General features: G+C 41.5%; 2 protein-coding genes across 3 annotated transcripts in view; one reads left to right on the top strand and one right to left on the bottom strand.

The window, feature by feature from the left end:
- Window positions 1–10,113: 10,113 nt before the first annotated feature.
- On the bottom strand, window positions 10,114–17,756 carry pex2 (peroxisomal biogenesis factor 2). The gene is made up of 2 exons (XM_026363999.1): window positions 17,676–17,756; window positions 10,114–11,645 (listed from the first exon to the last, which is right to left on the bottom strand). The coding sequence occupies exons 1-2, from the start codon at window positions 17,754–17,756 to the stop codon at window positions 10,656–10,658; spliced, it is 1,071 nt and encodes a 356-aa protein (XP_026219784.1). The 3' UTR covers window positions 10,114–10,655.
- A 187-nt stretch (window positions 17,757–17,943) lies between these two features.
- The window catches only part of LOC113163135 (myosin-2 heavy chain-like), an 81,876-nt gene continuing 79,906 nt past the window's right edge, over window positions 17,944–19,913 (top strand). For both annotated transcript variants that reach the window (XM_026361491.1, XM_026361490.1), the window contains exon 1: window positions 17,944–18,382. In XM_026361491.1, coding sequence (XP_026217276.1) covers window positions 18,143–18,382 — 240 coding nt within the window. In that variant the 5' untranslated portion in view covers window positions 17,944–18,142. The remainder of the gene's footprint in view (window positions 18,383–19,913) is intronic.

Genomic DNA, 19,913 nt, shown 5'->3' with positions numbered 1-19,913 from the left:
GAGGAGGGAATTTTTAGGGGGTGATGGAGTATGTCTCGCCCTTTGTTCAGACACACACATACGTACACTCACAGACTGAAATCATACCATGCGCAGCAGAACAGAAGGCGGTGAGGAAATAGAAGCTAAATATAAAGCGACACAATGCATTCCCCAGGTCATTCACAGGCCCCGCACCAAATCTCAGTGCTCCGCAGCTCATCGTTTATCACACACGAGCCCCGGTCTCACAAAGAAAATTATAAAGTAGACAAATAAGCATGCCCTGTAATTTAGACAATCGCCGATCAATGGATGAGGAGATGGATTGACATAAAATCGACTCGGATGCTGGGCATTCTTACGATTCTCTTTGTGTATCAACTCAGCATCCTGGCAGGGACATTTGTAACAAAAAGCTTTTTTAATGTTTAAATGAAAATTTTAATGAGGCCCTGTGTTGCTTTTCCTTTTGAGTCTTTTAGAGCCCTCTAAATCATTAAAACTTACTCTTTCTTTGATTTCAAGGTCATTTGAAGAAATAAGGCAGTCTTAAGTGGCCCTCGGACCAAAAGTGGCCTATATGCCAAAGACCGCAAATGAATGTAGCCTAATGCGTTTTAATTTGCATTCATCTTTAAAAACACAGAAGAGCCATCTCCAAGTTATAATAGGCTGAGATGGCAGTTGGAGGCCCTCTAGTCATTAGTGGCAATGCAGCTCCTCTGAAATGAAGGTCTTTCTCATCTTGTTTTAACTTAAGCCCATTACTGCAAAGATACATTAGCCTGCTGTCCGTTGCCTGTTTGTCTGCATACTATATTTCCATCTGCCTATCTCTGTGTGTGCTTTTACATGATCACATATACGCGCAGATTCACCTCCTTTTCCTTCCTGTGAGCACCAACACACGCAACGCCGCCGTTCAGCAAACACATGCACAAAAAACAAAGGACAATAGAAATGGGGACCTTAGGAGGAGAGGACATGCATTGTTTGTTTAATCACGTGTTATGAGATGACTCTCTGTAATTATGTTGTCATCTGCCCGCTTCTGCAAAACTGGGCCGCAACAGCATGCCTTGCTCCTCGCTCATAATTCCACACTTCAAGCTTTAATGGTCAAAAGCGAGAATTTCCCCCACCCCACCCCGTCTCACATTTTCATTCTGTTTTTATTACAAACACCACTGTGTGGAGACTGACGTTTTTTTTTTTTTTTTGGAGCAGTCACATAAAGCCAATTTGACAGGCGCTGTGCGTCAGCTCCCAGTGTGCATACTGTATGTGTGCAGGGCCACAGATAAACAGTTTTTACATACAATATTGAACTGATGAGACAGCAAATAACAGTGTGTCCTATTAAACACAGCAAGCTGGGTCTTTTTTTTTATTTCCTCCTATTCTTCCCATGTTTCTCTTTGAATTTTGCTTCATGTCCCTCGTCTCTGTTCTTTTTTCACTTTTCTTTATCTTCCTCTGTTGAATGTGTGGCTCTTTCTCCCTCTTTGCAGGGATAGGTGGTGTGTGTCTGTGAAAAAGTGAACATCTCCAGTGAAATTGGTTTTCGGTGGAGAAACTGATGGATCACTCTGTGTTCCTGACGGGAGCAGGGGATTGTTTATGCCATATGGACAAATACATGTGTACACACACACACACACACACACACACACACACACACACACACACACACATGCAAGGGTGAGAGGACAAAGGGATTGTTTATGCTGAAGCAGAATGAATTTTTATGAGCTGTAGATGGGAATGCTGTTTATGGGGAAAATACACTTTTAAGCTGCAAGAGATGTAATCTAGATTGTAGCATTCCCAACAATGAATTATGATTTTGGAGGCAACAGCTGCAGCAGCCTTCTTCTCACCACCGATTTACTCAGCAAACACACACACACACACACACACACACACACACAGATAAGTGGCAAAATGTTGCTGCTTTTAAAAACAAATGATTTCATATGCCTGGCAACTCACACAGATCATGAACATGTCCCCGTAAACTAGTGAATGGTGGGACTTTGTGGTTTTTATGGATGTAAACAATAATAGTGCAAAATGAATACTGTTTTAACTTCGTGCTACCATTATGTGTATGTTTTCATATAATTCCTCAAATTAGAAGCTAAATGAAAGATTTATTCCAATTTTCAGCCTCAACAGTGTTATTATCATCTTTCCTTTAGCACCAGCAACCTCCATTACAAGAAGTGAGAATTTATTCCATTACCAACTCCTCCTCCACTTCCACCATAAACACACACACACACACACACACACAGTGTTGAATGATGGAGGAGAGGCTTGCCTATATTATTATTCCAACATCTAAGGTAGCATTAGCTAATATGCACACACTAAATGTTTGACTTTCACGCTACAGAGCTTCAGATGCTTACTTGTTTGGACTCATCCATACACACTGTAAGACTCCAGACTAATATACAGTCATTCACAAAACAGGATTTGCTACAAAACAAAGAAACCTTCATTGGAGACATTGTTTTGAACACCATTTGCAAAATGCTGCAATCGATCCACTGCACCAAAGTCACATAAATGCTTTTAATAATGAATAATAAATAATAAACACACATGCTAGACATAAACCATTGTTTTATCAAGTGCACTGGTTTTAGTTTAGCTTAGTTTGCTTTGAAGCATCTTTTGAATCTGAGCTTTTGCATGATTATAATGAGTGTAGATATGAGTTAGCACTCAAACACAGTGAAGAGCTCACTTTGTCTAATTCACTATAAAGATGGCGCTTTGTCTTTCACCAAATGTGCCGCTACTGTCAGTCACAGAAGAGATTCTTGATTTCAGAGGTTGAATAAAAAACACAAGGCCAAAAATTAGTAATGCTGAACAAAAGGCTCCTCTTCTTCTTCAGTCAACTTCTATTAATGTGTGTTGTGAAAAAAAAAGAATTTTATTCAGAGATTACATTCATTCCCTTCCCCCCCCCCTCCCTGTTTTTATCAGCAGTCATGCAATAACTCGAACAGAGATGGAGCAAATGTATTCCACCCATATGTATGAATGAATGAATATGATTACAAAGTCTTGGACCATCCAAGGACAAAGTGCTGTGTTCCTCCTTGGTGCGCGTATCTTTGTTAAAGTGCATTTTACAACCAGCGCTCACCTTTACTGTGCACTGGATGTGTCCACATAGCTTTGACTTTGAATTTTGGAAGCATATTCTTTTCTTTGTTTGTTTCTGTGTGTGTGTGTGTGTGTGTGTGTTTATGTGCAATTAAAGGTTTACATGATGTGTGTGCGGAGGCTGTCCTCTAGGACTCCATGCTGCCTGTAGTGGTGTAATGACAATCTATTTCCTCCCAGAGTGCACACGCATATGTAAGAAAACCCATCTTTCCCCGGCTCTCCTCCCTCACCTCATCAGTGTCTGTCAAATTCAGATGCAGCTGTTTGCAGGTGAAGTACCCAGGAAACGCTGTCCTGCAATTGTGTCGCTGTGTCTTCCTGTGGCGAGGTAGCCGGTGGCTTGACGCCTGCCTGCTTGTGACTCACCAGAATTGCCAACTGATGGGAGAAGGGGGTTGTGGGGAGGAAAGGAGGGGTACCATTAAAATGCAAAATCACCACTGCGGTGCAGTGCGGCGCCTCGCTCCCTCACTCTTTCTCCGAGGCAGCCATCTTATGATGGAACGAGTATGTGTTTGATGGTGTGTGAACGTGTGTCCGTTCGGCTCACTGTTTGTGTGTGTGTGTGTGTGTGTGTGTGTGTGCGCGCGCCCAGGCATCCATGCGGCTGCGTGTTTGATAGAGTGTAGAGTCTTGCTGCGGCAAAGAATGGTGAGATGGCGTGGGGCTGGCAGGCGGGTATGTGTGTGTGAGCTTGTGTGACTGTCAGTGTGTGTGTGTACGTGTGAGGCAGGGGTGATAAATCAGAGCTAGGTAAAGGCTTTTTAATGCAGCGGACCTCTCCCAGCCTCCATCTTCTGTCAGGGCTCAGTAAAAGATGAGAGCCCCCTGGGGAACAGCACGAGCCCACAGCATAGCAGGGCTACACCGCAGGTCACACACACCCACACACACACACATATAGGCACACAGATGGGGCCTTGACGCATAGCCACTGACTAGGCCTCGTGAATGAGTGAATACATGAATAACTGAATCTATTGAATGCATGAATATATAAATATAACTTTTCACAGGAGCCACGTTTATTGATGAACACCTCCCAAATAAATGTGTTTTTCAAATGATTTCCAAATGAATTCCTAAATGATTTATGGGCAGTGATATTGCATTTATATCCAAGAAAATATTTTTGTAGAAAACAGAATGGATATTTGGTTCATTTCTGCTTGTGTTCCTAAGGTCACACAGAGTCTTTGTCGATGATGTGCCTTGAGTCTTGAAACGGCCCCAAGTTTCAGGGGGCCGGATATGAAAAATATGTGGAATTTGCCAACATCTGACAATACTTAGTCGGCAATATATCTCCTGTCTGATAGAAAAACGTGTTCTGAATTGCAGATATGCTTTCTTTTCTGGCATACCTTTTTAATTTGACTTTGAGGGAAAACACGCCAAGCTCCTAGACAGACAAGCAGAGGTATGACTGCTGAACGCCGTGTAGGCTTTGTGGATGGGGCAGAGAGGACTCCAGCAGCTTGGCCCTAAAAGACAAGCACAAACACTTGAGAACATAATACACGACCACAAGCCCACGGCGTCAGTTAGGGCTTCTACATAGAAAAATAGATTATGTTTGTAGACATGATGAAAACGTAGACTATAAAGCTGCAAGCTGATTCTACCCAGAGAAGGACATTGCACTGTAGCCAAACTACAAAAGTCTCCATCTTGGAAAACTGATGATTGCATCATGATTGGTATCATTTCTAGGATTTTGCCACAAAGAAAAAAGACACCACATAATAATGTGGGACACAGGCTAACAGGCACAGGCTGCATTTTGTAAATTATGCCACACTATACTTGACCCTGCTCTAACAAGGTCAGTTATAATATGCACATATATTAATTTGGTGGGTGCTACAATGTAAATATTAATGCATAATTTAGTGGACATGCTCCCAGTTGGAGGAACAATCATCTCACCCTGGCTTGATGCTCTACATGTGAAGTGAAAGCACCACACATGAATTCTCTGTGAGTAGGAAAGAATGAACAAAGAAAACATCATAAATCATCTTTGAGCCTCAATTAGGAGTTTACTTTATATGAAGATATAACAGATAATAATTAATAATAATAAAAAAAAAAACATACTAGAGAAAAACATATTTAGTCTGTGTGAAGGAGGGCTGTGTGTTGGAGGTGCAGACTTCATGTACCACAGCATCACAATCAAAGTTGCTTTCCTCAGGTTACAACTCCATGTCCACTCATGAGTAGATAGATCAGCTCCAACAATGTGTAGTGTGCGTTTGTGTGTTTACAAGCTGCAGTTCAGTTTGCACTGTGCTGTGCATTGAGGCGAGATGGCTAATGTGTGTGTTTGTGCATGTTTATTCTTCTTCCTTGTGCGCGTGTGTCTTTGTGCATCTGCTGGACTGAGTAGGTTAATGCTGGTTGACACATGCAGTTCGCTAATCTCCTAGAGGAGTCGAGACTCACCGCAAAACCTTCACACACAGGTATCCATGGTTACCAAAATATAAAAAAAAAAATAAAAGTGTTTCTTCCTTCCCCTGTGAGCTGGAGATTCCGAGATGCTGAAATGCACAAATACGTTGTCATTACCCAGCAGCCTCATACTTAACAGGGTTAGGCTTTTTCTGCCAGCTGTTCTCATTGTTCAGTCTGTTGCCTACACATGTAATTTAGAGATTCCTCTTGTTACCTTTCTCAAACAGAAACTCCATATTATCTTGCCATGCTTGTTTCCTTGCCCACATGAGGATACTTTATTGAAAATTCCTTCCAACCATTGCCCTTATTTGTGTTTCTGTTTTACATGCTCACATTTTCTTTGTTCTCGACATAGTTCTTAGATTTGACGTGTTAGATTTTATAAAATGATTTGAAAGAACAGTTAGTTAGATTACGTGAAAGGGCATTATCGAATATTTATGACACTTGCTACTACATCTGCTCCTGCTTGTATTTGTTTGTTTATATGGACTGAGGGCCTTGCAGGAGCATTGATTGACAGATGATAGGGAATGAAGCTCTTCTCTACTCCTCTGTCGTCCTCTTTGGCTGTGTAATGATCAAAAGCATTTGCCCCCCAATAGCAGAATATATGGATGGAAATCAGTCTATAATCTGAGCTCCAACTATTTGTACAAAAAGAGCTAAATAGATGTAATTTGTGGTTCTTAAAACTGCATATAAACCACATGTGAACTTTTCAATACTCATTTAAAGAACTTTGAATGTTACCATTAGAGTATATCTATTTATCTATATATTGACTATATCTATTTTTTCCCTCAGCTCTTACAGAACACATCAAAGATCTTTCTTAAATCGCTTATCACTATATTGTTCCAAATAGGTATACTGTTACAGGAGCCAAGCACATGCCACCTTTTTCATCTTTTTGAGGGGAAATAGGAATAAGCACATTGTGTCCTGCACCACATTCCCGAACAAGCAGAGGTTCAATCACATTTGCAGAAGTTATCAAAACTTTCAAAGAGCTCAGCTGGTGCCTTAAGCCTCAGGAAATTCACTGGGACATCTGGAGGGATGTGTGCAGATTATTGCTCATTTAGTCTGTTCTAGACATCAGTGGGAAGAGGACCGAGATGGCTAAAGACACGCACAGACTGGATGATGCACATACCCACACATAAACAGACTCTGGCAGATCCTACCCTAGGCGCACCACAGCACACCTGTGTATAATCCCCCCCGTGATGCCCTCTGGTCATTTGTCCAATCCCCTTACCACTTCTGTCCTGGCTCATCCAATCAGAGGACAGGTCAGGTAAAGTTTGCTTTCATCTCTTTAGCCCCATGCTAGAGTAAGCGGATGTGATAAAATAAAATATGCCGAAATTTATTTGATGCACCTCACTAGTGTGAGTGTATTGCGGTGCTTCAAGGGAAATTTGCAATGTGATGACAATTGCAATCAGTTTGTAGAGGATTCAAAAAACACATGACCAGTAGAAAATAACCTTATACCAAATACATAAATATAGATCAACGGATATGCAGTATATGTTTATTTAAATCGAGCATATGGGAATCTAACCTCCACATTTCTGACTAGATGTATGCTCTCTGTCAGAGATATATTTGTTTCTGATGTGGAGAAGACTACAGCCTACACTGAAACTTTTTAAAGTTATACCGTGGAATAACCTTTATCGACGTGCATCATCAGATACAGGACGTTTTAGTGCATTTTCTTGATCTTTGTATTTGCTTTTCCAAACTGCACATATCGAGGTGAACATATTACTGTAGACCACATATAGATCCCAAATTATCCTGGGTCTTGAGAACAAAAAAGAAAAGGCCAAATTCTATGTATTCCCAAACCAGTGCTGTCCATCTTTTTCAAGGTGTGAAATGCAACCAGACAAACTTCAACACCATGATAAAAGCTCAGGAAATTACTTCCTTATTTTAGGTGTGATTGATTGTCCCCCTGACCTGTTAGACTGAAGAGGTGGTTAAGAAGAGGAGGCAGACTAAGATAATTGGGCCCGGTGGTATCCAAAGCCCGGCAGGTGTTGAAAGAACTCTCATAACACAGGTACCTGCAGCAGCTAGCCCTGAACTCAAGCACACCTAGGATTTCACTACCTTGGAGGAATTTTGGTGTTTCATGTTTGGCATGTCTTTTATTGAATAGATGAAATATGAGAGATACTTGTAACTCCTATTGACATATTGGACATGCCACATGAAAAAATACACAGGTGTCAAATCTCCTCGGAGGTGTCAACAAATAAATGGTGCATTTTTGTTTCATCTTTTCTTGGCATGAAAATAATGTCATTCACTCTTTGAAAGTGGTGTTGCTTGTTGGAGTTGTCAGAAATATCTCCCATTACAAGAGGGATGTAATTCCCTTACCTGTTGAAAAGTTCAAAAAGCACCATGAGCAGCAGGATCAGAGATGGAATTTTGGGGAACGTGAAAAAGGGCAGGTGTTTTTAGTCTTTAATTTCATTAGTGATGCATAGGGCTTTCCGAGTCCTTCTAGCCATTTCAAATGAAGAGGTAAAAGCCAGGCATAAGCTTAAATGATAACATTCTTTCTCAGACAAAAATATGCACGCACGAATCACAGAATTGCACTATCCTTATTAATATCTGCGAGCCAAGGGCTCTGTTCCAATTAAAGAACACCGTAGATGGACCATTCAACAAGCATTCACACAAACGAACCTACAATAGGTACAGTAAAGTACCCAGTGTTAGAAGAGGCTTTTTACTTTAAAAACTATTTAATCAAGAAAATCAATGCCTCACATCAAAGAAATGGAGATGAGGGACAGGCGGATAAAGAGGCTCATCAAAGAAGGAGATCTAGTTAGGGATTCAACGCCCTGATTCCCTTTCTCTTAAAACCTTCGTCAGAGGGGGCACAGGGCCAATTTGCTCCCTAAATGGCTGCGTGTGAATGTGCAGATTGCTTTGCATAGCCACTGGGAATCTGGGCTTCTTCCTCCTTTTCTTCTCCACACGGAGCCTGTGAATTAGAAAAGATCCAAAGACAGATAGGCTTAACGGAGCCCCAGCTTCCTTAAGTCCAGAGCCCCGTTCCAACTTCCAACTAATTCAATCCATGGCCTAACTCAATTAATAGAGTTTAATGTACTGTTTCTTCTTTATCTGTTCTCTTTCCTGGGGATTGGGGACTTCAATTAGAGTTGTAGAGTAATATCTGCAAAAAGGTTTGGATTGTAATTCTGTCTGAATGTTAAGACAATGACATGCCCCAGTGGCAACAAGGTTGGTCATATATGCATCCTTAATCTACATGAATGTAATATAGCGCATAAAATATTGACAACCAGTCTTTCTTCCTCTGCTTTTATATGCTATAGGATTCATTAGTCATTCATGTCCTTGATGTGAGAGAGGACCTCCAAGTATTCACAGGATGTTTTTTACATTCTGTCAAACCAATCATCATCTAGGATTGTAACCCCCACCTCAAGAGGCTACTTCAGTACTTCTATATGGGCTTCACCATTTTTTTTTATATATCAGCTTCGCTTTAACACCAATAATATATATTCTAACACACACAGAACTCCAAAACTTTTCAAAGAAATCAGGATCACATTGGTCAGTTACATGAATAATTAAAGATTAGCCCCGCCAGAACACCGACACAGTATTCTTCAGGGCATTCATGCACCTCATGAGGACAAATATTTTATGCTTTATCCGCTCGGTTCAACAGAAACAGAAACATCATCTGAGTGCAAATGTGTGTGCATTTTTTCTGAGCCAGTAGATCCGAGACCAACTATCCGCAATAGGCTTTCTATCACGCCTGCAGTTCCGATTGATTGTCTCAGCAATCAGCAATTAAGCCCTAGTGATCAGCGCAGGAGAGGGTTGGAAAGGGAAGGGAAGGAGAGGTGGGAGGTAGCCCCCACCCCACCTCACTCCTCTGTTGTCAGACCAGGAAAGGCTTCACTCAGCTGGGGTGCGTTTGGCCCGGGGCTGGGCTCACTGGTGGAGGTTAACTCCAGCATAAATAAGCATCTTTGGACTCATTACAGGGATTAGAGAGTAATTCGCCTGCAAGGAAGGAGACGACTGCCAGGGTTTTGGTACAGTTTACTACAGTCTTATAAGGGCGAGGGCCCTAGAGATTACAGAGGGAGAGAGATGGAAAGGCAGCGAAAGAGAGAAAGGCCAAGGGAAACGAGAGGCTGGCTGTCAAGTGTGTGTACGTGTGTGTGTGTGAGTCAATCCAAGCCCCCGGCTGCACCCTTGATCTTGAGCATGTTGGGGTGCTGTGAAAACGGATAATGGGAGTTAGACCAGGCCTGTCTAGAGAGAAGTGTGCTGATTGTTATAACTTTCCCTCATCTCTCTCCTCCACTTAACTAAATAAACACCCAAGAGGTAGCACTCTATCAATTTTAATGATGTTGAAATACAATTTAGGCACAAAATACACAACAAATGCTAATTTGGCCATGATGAGAGGCATCAGAAATTCCTCCCATTATTTATTCAGCTGACTTTCTGCATTTTTCATCAGAACAAATATTCCCATTTCAACAAACACACACATGCACTAACACCGAGCCAATTTGGAGCATAAATCAACACGTTCACTCATCAAATATATGCTCTGTGTGGTTCTCTGCAGTCTGTCCAGTGCACTAAAGACAAATAGTTCTGTCCAAAGTCCAGCTGGAGAAACGAAAGGGGCAGAGGATTGTCAATATATGCACACATATATTAAACATAGCAGGTCGATGTGTGTGCAGAAAAGACACAGGCACCATAAAAGATGGAAGTCCAGTCATAAACTTGTACACAATAGATGGACATAAATAGTTAATGGATTTTATTTTATTGTAAACTAATAATTTATTACAAAATAACATTTTTATTAGTCCCAAGCCTGTGTAATTTACTGTATGGCTATTCCATTTGTAAAGATACAAACTTCCAGAGTCCCTGTAATTTCAAATAAACTCAATGAGGACTGCGGCTTCACATCATCACCTTCCAATCATCTCCACCTCTAGCTTGACTGGCACAGGCTGCCCTGCCTCTGCACCACATTTGGGACAGGTGAGGCAAGCATCTGCAATGCTGTGGCTTTTGATGCAGTAGTAGCAGAAAACATGTTGGCAGCCCACTGTGTGAGGCATGGTTGGCCACTCACTGCACAGTCCACACTCTTTCCACACCCCTTGCCTTTCTGCTGCTCCCTCCCCATCAACACTTTCTCTGCCAAAAAGAATTGCGGAGACTGTGGCCTTCAGACTTCTTGTCTTCATTAGAGGTAACAGGAAAATGAGGAACTCAGCAAAACCATGCCACAACAGCTCCCGGTTCATGTACTGGTAGGTTATATCCCGGACTACATTGGATTTGGTGAAAACTGCCCGAGCTCCCACAATCCTTTCAGCCAGGACGGGATGTTGACCTTTCCGTAGGAAGACAAGGAAGTTAATGAGACTTGCTAGTTGGGCAATAGTAGAAACAACGGTCAGGCAACTGCGGAGACCCTGCTGGAGCAAACCACAGTCTGTTTCAGACAAAAGCCCTCCTGAACTCAAACCAAAGCACAGCAGTAGGCTGTGGGAACGCTCCTGGAGCCAGCGGGGGCCTACAGTGAGCAAGGCCAGACCCAACTTCTGCCTGCGTGACAGAGGTCTGTAACGTGGAGATGAGGAAAGGGTGTTGTGGTAGCACAAGCTGAGTAAAGACTGGCCCACAGTGGCACTACTGGAATACAGGGTGAACCTCCACAGGAGCAGCCGGAGCAGAGCTTTTAGTTCAGGCTCGATCGGGGTGAGCAGGCCTGGACGGCAGTTCTGAAAGCATTGGGAGAACTGGGTCCATACAAGCTGCTCAAGGGCTGAGTCGAGCTCGAGGGCATCCAGTTGACTGATGCGTAATACTGGGGTCTTTAGGTCAACATCAGCTCCTGGTCGAGAAACTTCCAGCTGTCCTTGTTGAGGTGTTCTTTTCTTCGAAAGTTGCTGGAAGAAATTATGAATAACAAGAAACAATATGTTAATTAGTTTGCTCACATTACTTCAGTTTTACAAGCAAAAAGTGAACAAGGTTTGAATTTATGCTGGTTTAGTGTGGGCCACCATTTCTTTCTGTTGTAAACTAAGAAAAGTGATATTCCTAATGATGGCCAAACAATACACAAAAAAAACCCTTAATTTTCTCTAAAACCTCAAACAATCCCAGTACAACAAATTTATGCTACAACATGTTTTAATAATGTATCAGTAACACTGATCTGTTCAAGTCATGAACAAAATATATACAGATGCGCAACTATTAAAGGAACAGCCTAGTTGTTAAGAGGAATGAGGCCCTAGAGGTGAAGCCTATCCTGTTAGGAAGGTTATTTTTTCTTTATACACAGGAAAATAAATCACTTTTCACATGTAAGACCCATCCATAATGCTACCTTTGAGTTGAGCAAAGCAGAGGAGCAGGGAATCTTCGACTACTTTCTCCAGTCCATAAACACACACACACACACACACACACACACACACGTTATCCTTACTATAGCTGTGAGAACACACGTTGAATTAATGCATTCCTTAGCCCCCTGCTCCCTCACGTCTAACCCTTGTCCTTATTCTAACCTTAAGCCTAAAACTAAGTCTGAACCCTCAATCAGCTCTTTGAAGTTGCGACAACTGGCTAAAATGTCCCCACAGTGATGGTTTCTAATAAAAATGGGTCCACATAACCATAGAAAGACATGTACAAACAAACACACACACACACACACACACACACACACACACCCCGGCACAGGAGGCGAAGCCCAGGGGCTCTTGGTGCCTGCTCCCCCTGGAGATAGGGGTGTGTGTACAAATCACATCACTAGGGATTAGGCTAACGGCACAGTCTCTGGTACACCGTAAACATCTGCCAAATGTGGAACAATTTTCCTCCCCCTGGAGTTTACTTCATATGGGATCTCACCATTGTGATGGCTGGGCTATTTTGCGCAGCATACGATTTCCAAACTGCTCACAGTTCCCCCAGTTTTATCTGCCCTTTCCTCAAGTGAAACGCTTAAGAAGTGGAAGACTAACACAAGGAGAGACAGAGCAAGAGGACCACAGAGAGAGAGACAGAGAGGAGTTTTTTTTGACAGTGCCTTTTGTGTCTCGCTGAACAGGATTTGTCACGAGGCTTTAAAAGAGATTTCAGCTGGGTAAATATGGCAGTTTTGACAGAAAGAGAGAGAGAGATCATGGTCACTTTAGACATTTCTCAAGGAGGTAAAAAAACATTCTAATATGTGGTTGCAATGCTTGGGTTTATTATGGTGCACAGGACCATCTGTGTATTCCTGATGTTTCAATAGAGCCGGGATACACCGTCCAACTAAGTTAGAATTAGCAAAAAGACTGAATTCATGCTGAAGTAAGCAGGTGTGACAAATTCATTGAGATGCACTTAAATGCTGCCATGTTTAGTGACTAGAACCTGTGATGGAAGTAGAGTTGGGATTAACTTAAAAAAAAAGAAAAAAAAAGAGAGGTAGCCTGAATGCATATACTAACCAATAAACAGGCTCCTTCTGAAAGTTTTTCCTTGATGGGAGAAAATATGCAGATTATGCTCCTGTGTGTCTGTGTGACAAGGTATGTCAAGGGTAGCCTTGAACTATGTAGAGCTCTAATACAGTGCTAAATTAATCAGTCCATCAGTCCACACACACACACACTTTCTCTCTCTCTCTCAAACTAGCAGCCCTCTCACGAGAGTAACCCCGGCCGGGTCCAATATTCTTTTCAAAGCCTTTATCGAGCAGTTTACAAGTTATGAATGAATATGTTTTATTTGAGAAAACACTGTATTGACAGCTACCTATCAATAGTAATGTGACTATTGTCAAGAGTCTGTCAATATTAATGTAATTATGATGTAGAGGGATCAGAGGGATGCCGGAGTCGGGGGCCAAGTAACATCTCCTGCCCACTGCCATATCAATAGCTGGGATTGCTATTGACAGCTTCCCTTCAGACTTGCAGCACTTGCCAAATATATAACAAGCAGACACTTCAGTCAATGCCGTGCTGCCTATACAAATTAAGCATTTGAATTTACAGGGCTTTTAATGTGGACAGCTGAAAATCCATGTTCCTTATGTAATAGTCAAAAGTCACAGTCAATGCCAGTGTTTACAGAGCACTGACATGGTGTGTGCACAGACAGCAGCATTTGTGCACACAAAGTACACAGAGTTACAAGCAGACAGACTCCTTCTCTGACACACACAAACACACACACCAGATGTAATATATTGACTTGATAATTCTCTGGTGGGTCAGCCAACCAACCAACCAGCCAACCAACCAACCCAGAGACAAAAATGCCCTCTCTTGGAGAGTTGGTGACTGACAACCATCAGAGTCAGAAGTCAGGTTACAAAGGTTCAGTGAAAATCAACAGAAAATCACCAGGAATGTCATGGGTCTTGCTTTCTATCCGAGTTGTAGAAAATGCTTTAAAAAAAACATCTGCCTGGGAATATTAAAGGGTATTTTGATTCCAGTCGGATTAGTTTTTTTTTCTCCTCTTGTTCCCTTAGCATGTGCATCTTGTTCAGACAAACATAGTGCACTGACTCAAGGCTGACTGCCATAGCTTACAGACAACAACAACAACAATATCCAATCTAACCGGGAACACACTACAACATTGCTTCAAGGCAAAGGGGGCCATGACCAGTGTGAGGAAGGAGAGACGAGGCAACAAAAGCGTACCAAGCATCAGACTAAAGCCTCGAAGCTGCACTGGGTGCTCAGAAAACCAGACAACATGCTGTAATGACAGCTACCCAATAAAAAAAAGAAACGGACAGACAAAGAGACAGACAAAGAGACACGTTAGACAACACGTCACGAAACCCCCAGCTGGGAGCTTTGAGCTACTGTCTACTGATGCAGTGAATGGAAAAACTGGGGGCAAGGATAGCCAAGAAGAAAAGGGAGGGGAAAAACTGATAAGCACAACCCTCTCCCTAGGAGCTGACCTTGAGACTGACGGTCACAATAAAGGAGGGGGGTGGGGGGCATTTCTGAAGCATAGACTGCTCAGTGATACCGAGCCAGGAATCCAGGGCAGAGCCAATAGATGGTGAAGAGGCTGCACTTCCTTTTTGACCTTGCGTTTGCTGTCAGAGGGGAGGAGGATGAGGGTATTTAGGCCGAGGGACTAAAGGCCGGGGGATGGTAGGAAGGTGAAGTTCCTCAGGAGGATTGTGCTTTGCTTTTCTTGCAGCAGACTCTGAAGCTCTGAAGCCACTCCCAAGGGTACCGTCCCATGCCAGCTGGAAACGATGTGGCCGAAAGTCTCGATTTAGTAGGCAGGTTGTGGTGTTCAAATTCCTTCGCACTTAGCTATGGTTGTTAGCATATATTGGCTGAAATAATGCATAAATGTTCACTTGGCTCTTTATTGACTGTAACGAGAAATAGGCTATGCATTTTTTTCTTCAACTTTACATTTTCTTCTCTTGCTCATGTAAATTAATTTGTGTAAAAGCTCTGGTGAATAAAACCTATTTCTCGGAGCACTCCAGTCTCGTTTTCTTTTAAATCTCTCCACTCTCTCACTTTATTGCCCTTCTTTTGCCAGGAACGAGTGCGGGCCTATTAGCCAAGGCCTGCTAATGTCCTCACTATGAAAACGGATGAGAATGTCAGATTTAGAACTTTTAGAAAGTGATGTCATACAGCAGACCACAGGCATTACAGGGACACTAAGATTACCCAGGCGGTAACCAGACTAATTGTTATGAGTCTGTTTCATGAAAAATGAATGTGTGCAAATGCACATAGGGATCTTTAGGCTCTGTGTGTGTGTGTGTCACACACTAATGCTTTATCAAGGACCTCTCTCTCTAATCACCCAAGACTCCTTCGAGCCATGGGGTGAGGGCCAAGTTAATGTCTGAACACCAAAAAATACACATCAGAACAGCACATCTGACATACAAAAAAAGTGCTCTGCCTAATCTGGTTTGCTCAGAAGGTAAATTATTTAAGAGAATTAATTGATTTCATGAGTACAAAGGTTGAGTATGCTAAGGCTGTATGAGTAATAAGTACAGGGGTTTGCAAAAAACAACTTAAAAAGTCATAAAACATTTAGAGGGCAGAGAGGCACAATGAGCGCGGTAGAAAAAGCGGAACTAATAAATGAGAGAACTGAAATTGTGTCTTTCTTAGGAGTCAATGAGAAAGAGCTGAGGGCTCACCTCATGCAAATAAAATGTGTTATCCTGCGGAATATTTTATCAGCACATTTCTTAGCTTCTCCTAATGCAATAGAAACAAGGTGACGGTAAAATAGAAATCATTTAGTCCGTTTTTTTTTTTTATCCATGCATCAATTAAAATGTGTGTGGGAGTGGAAAATTCTAAACCGAGTGGAAGCTACTTTCCATCTCCTGTAAAATCTGTGAACATGTGGAGGCCACTGCAGGATGAGAGATTGATGCTATTTTTTTTTTTTTTAGAAATGCCTTCTTCATTAATATCAGTCAGTTTAGGATAACATATTGTTGATGCTGGTAACTGTACCCATAATGACATGTTAACCTAACATGCTATATTTTCATCTAAATTCAGCATGTTTAATGCACTGGTTCGTTCGCATAACTAGGAGAATTACAAGCTAAAATATACTGTTTATTATGACACAAAGGAGTAGCTTCATTAAGCCTATGGTTTATCAACTTTAGCACAAGTAATTTAGCAAACTGTATGTTCAGAAAATTGACATCATAGCCAATCTATAATTAAAATAACAGTTACATTTGTGTTTACGAAGTCATATTATTAAAATTCATATCTGTAGATTCTAGATTATTACTGAAATGATTCAGTACTACTTCTTCATTCTCGATTGTTACTTATTAATGCACTAAAATGCTTAATATTTTCCGATTACAGTTTCTGAAATGTGGTTGATTAGTTTTCTTCCTTATCGTTTTAAATTAATTAATTTAAATGATTCCCTTCATAAAAGTGTTTTTTCCTAGGAGTGATACATTTCTACTGTGAAATGTGACAGAAACTATAAAACTAAATCATCTAGGGTGGAATACTTTCACAATGAATGCAAAGATAATCCCACGGCCTTTATCACTTGCCTTCATCTGGAAACTGTATAAAATGACATCATGATCCCAGAGTGAGATCATGGTCCAATTTAACTTCAATGACTCCTTTAAAAACACACTCATTAGACTAAGTGTTTAGTGCTCCAGAGGCGTGCACCTATACTTCAGTGTCATGCAGTCAGCTGGGCTACATTCTCTCATGGCATTGTCTGTCTCTGGCTCTCTCTCTCTTTTTTTTTTTTTTTTTTTTAGCTCATGCACATCAGTCTTTAACAACAACTATAATCCAAATGTGCTCCATTTTGATAATAAGGAAAGAGTATTATGTGATAATCACAGTGGGGATTAAGTTTTGGCAGCGTGTGTGTGAGCAGCGCAGTCAAAGCCACTGGAAAAGAGAAATATCACCATGAGGCAGAGAGGAGCAGAGGAGTGATGATTGGCATGGGAGAAATGAAGTGAGTAGTCTCTAGAAAATCAATAAGATCAACTTTGCCTTGAATCTCAATGTGGAAGGTTTTGATCTGGGGCGCTGATTATTTAGGGGAATAATGAAACCATGTGAGGAGCAGCACGACGTACTCTAAAAGGAACACACAATCACACCTAAAGATGCAGCTGATAAATATAACAGAAGAGGATTCATAATGAATACTAATTCACGATAGTTGCTCATTTGAATTGTATGCCCTTTACACATCGATAGACATCAGTTCCATTTGAAATACGAACATGCAGAAAAACTGCACAGCACTGACACTACACAGCCACAGATGTGGTAACGTTATGCACTGTTCATGCGAACCCCGATTTGAGCTTTTTGTAGAAGAACAAGGGTTTGGAGGAAAATAAAGCGGACCGGCGTATTTTCTGAGCAACACAATAAATATATACATACCCATTTCTTATCAGGCAAAGGCGAACTCAGTGTCAGTCTACACTGACGCGAAAACAACTTGTACTTCCGTATTGTACACATTTAACCCGCCTCTTAAAGAAGTGTGGCCAATAGTTTGCTGTAGCGTCACAGTTACGCGTCCGGGTGGTCAAAATTAGCCAATCAGATCACGCAGCGCCAACGCAGCGGCAAATTACAGGAGGAAACGTCTGTTGGCGTGGAAATAATTGATTGACAGTTCACTGTTGTAGTTACGACACATAGCGACCAAGTTTTGGGGAAGCCACCGTAATTCATATAAAATAACAACAAACAAAGTCTTACGTACACTCAAAATGCCAAACATTACTTTTCTTGTTGCCTTATAGTTGTCTAGTAATGTGAACTATAATGTTGTGAGAAGAGTGAAGTAGAGTGGCTGGCAGTGATTATCAGTGTTAGCTAGTTAGCTGCGGTTAGCGTTAGCAATGCAGGAGACTCACACAACACCACAGACTGAGGAGAACCCCAACATGTCGGGAGAAGGAAGTCATACTTTGAATTTTCCCCCTCTCTCTGGAGAACTAGAGCTGAAAGATGTCATCTACAATTCGGGGACTGAGATGAACATCATTAGACATCTTTTGAACGAGTTGAAGGGACTTTACGAGCAGAGGCTGAGAGGTCTGGAGCTGGACTCCAGTGCAACCAGAGAGGAGCTGCTGCAGGTGAGTACACCTTCAATCACATGTTGTTAGAGGTGCAGCAGCAGTCAAAGGTTTGGATACACCTCATCTTCAATGTTTTTACTTTATTTTCCACATTGTAGATTCATATTGAATGTAAAATTATGAAATAACATAAATGCAATTGATGCATCAATGTTTTCTTGGTGACATCTTTGCAGATTTCAAAGATCAAGGTCAAGAAATACAAGCACTGGACATAGCCAGTGGACATCTAGTGTATAGTCTAGTTCATGTTTAAGTTATTTTTATTTGTTTAGTCGGTTTTATCGGTTGAAATATGCAAGAACATATTACTGCATGAAGAAGAAAGAGGTTGAGGAAGTGTGGTGATAATATTCTACAGTGACACATCATCCCATCTAATTTGCTTAGAACCTTCCAGATTATGTACGAGGTTTAGGACCAAGAAGGAGAATGACACTACTGCACTATATGACTTAACCTCCATAAGTGGTCAAGAGACGAATAGAAATCAATTTCTAGAGAACAACTCATGAAGCTGGTTAAGAAAAGGCAAACATGTGCGAAGCTGTCAGCTCCAAAGGTGGTTCCACTGAACTCTCTAAAACTAAAAACATATTTTGATTTCTTTACACATCTGTTGCTTGCTCTATCATTTTGCATGATTTTATTGTTCTCATATAATTTTAACCTCGGGACTGGAGAAGAGACACGTCTGTGAGAACATATTCCCTTTAAAAAACTGAGTGGCTTTAACGTGACATATTTTGTGCTCTGTAAGTGTTTTTTTGTTTTTTTTTTTGGAGGAGGCTCTCTGCATCCCTTCCAGGTAATCTTCAAGGATGTGGATCATGGATTGTATTAATGGGTCCAGTCAACAGCATAAATTATGTTTTAAGATAAACATTAATGGGGACCCTATTCAGACCCAAAGCATGTGTAGTTTTCTGCCAACATTTTGTCATTAGGTTATTATCTACCCAATACAAATCAAAGAGCATCCTGTCCACCATGACTTGGCCATCAGAAGATGACCTCCGTCCTGTCAGACAAATGACAGGAGGAAGCGCAAGGGTGCTTTCATAAAGCCGCAGCACTTGTAACAGGTGGTAAATTGCATTATGTTTCCATCTGAGCAGGAGAGATCAGGAACACAGATCTACACTCATATTTAAAAAAGAGAGGTTTCTAATCATCGGGATTGTCATGTGACATCATTTAGGTACAGAATGTAGCCTGTGTGAGCAGGGCTGTGCATCAAAGTAAGTGTAACAAGGTTTCAGAGATGGGTTTCGGTCAGCCGGCCCCAGTCGAGGGCCTGCTTAACAAGGTTATGCGCTTAGAACCCAGGAGCTCCTAAGTCCTAAAGGTTGATGTGGACAGTTAATCATAAAGCTTGTCCACTGAAAACGCAGCGCCCATTTGTCTATGAACCTGTTCTAGTTTTATGATGTTTCCTAACATGTTAAAACACTTCCAATAAAATAATTCATGCACATATTTTTGGCTTTAGGGCAGTGAACATGAATAGCTGTCCCAAAGCTAGAAT

The sequence above is a fragment of the Anabas testudineus genome, chromosome 2 (genome assembly GCF_900324465.2).
Source record: "Anabas testudineus chromosome 2, fAnaTes1.2, whole genome shotgun sequence".
NCBI lineage: Eukaryota > Metazoa > Chordata > Actinopteri > Anabantiformes > Anabantidae > Anabas > Anabas testudineus.
Note: the sequence above shows the minus strand (reverse complement) of the source record. Positions and strands in the feature narration are given on the sequence as shown.

Bases quoted from the DNA above. Each gene is read 5' to 3' on its own strand.
- pex2 (XM_026363999.1), bottom strand. From the start codon at position 17,756: ATGTGTACAATACGGAAGTACAAGTTGTTTTCGCGTCAGTGTAGACTG. The intron at 11,646-17,675 runs GTATGTATATAT...AATTTCTTCCAG, and splicing joins CTTTGCCTGATAAGAAATGG to CAACTTTCGAAGAAAAGAAC.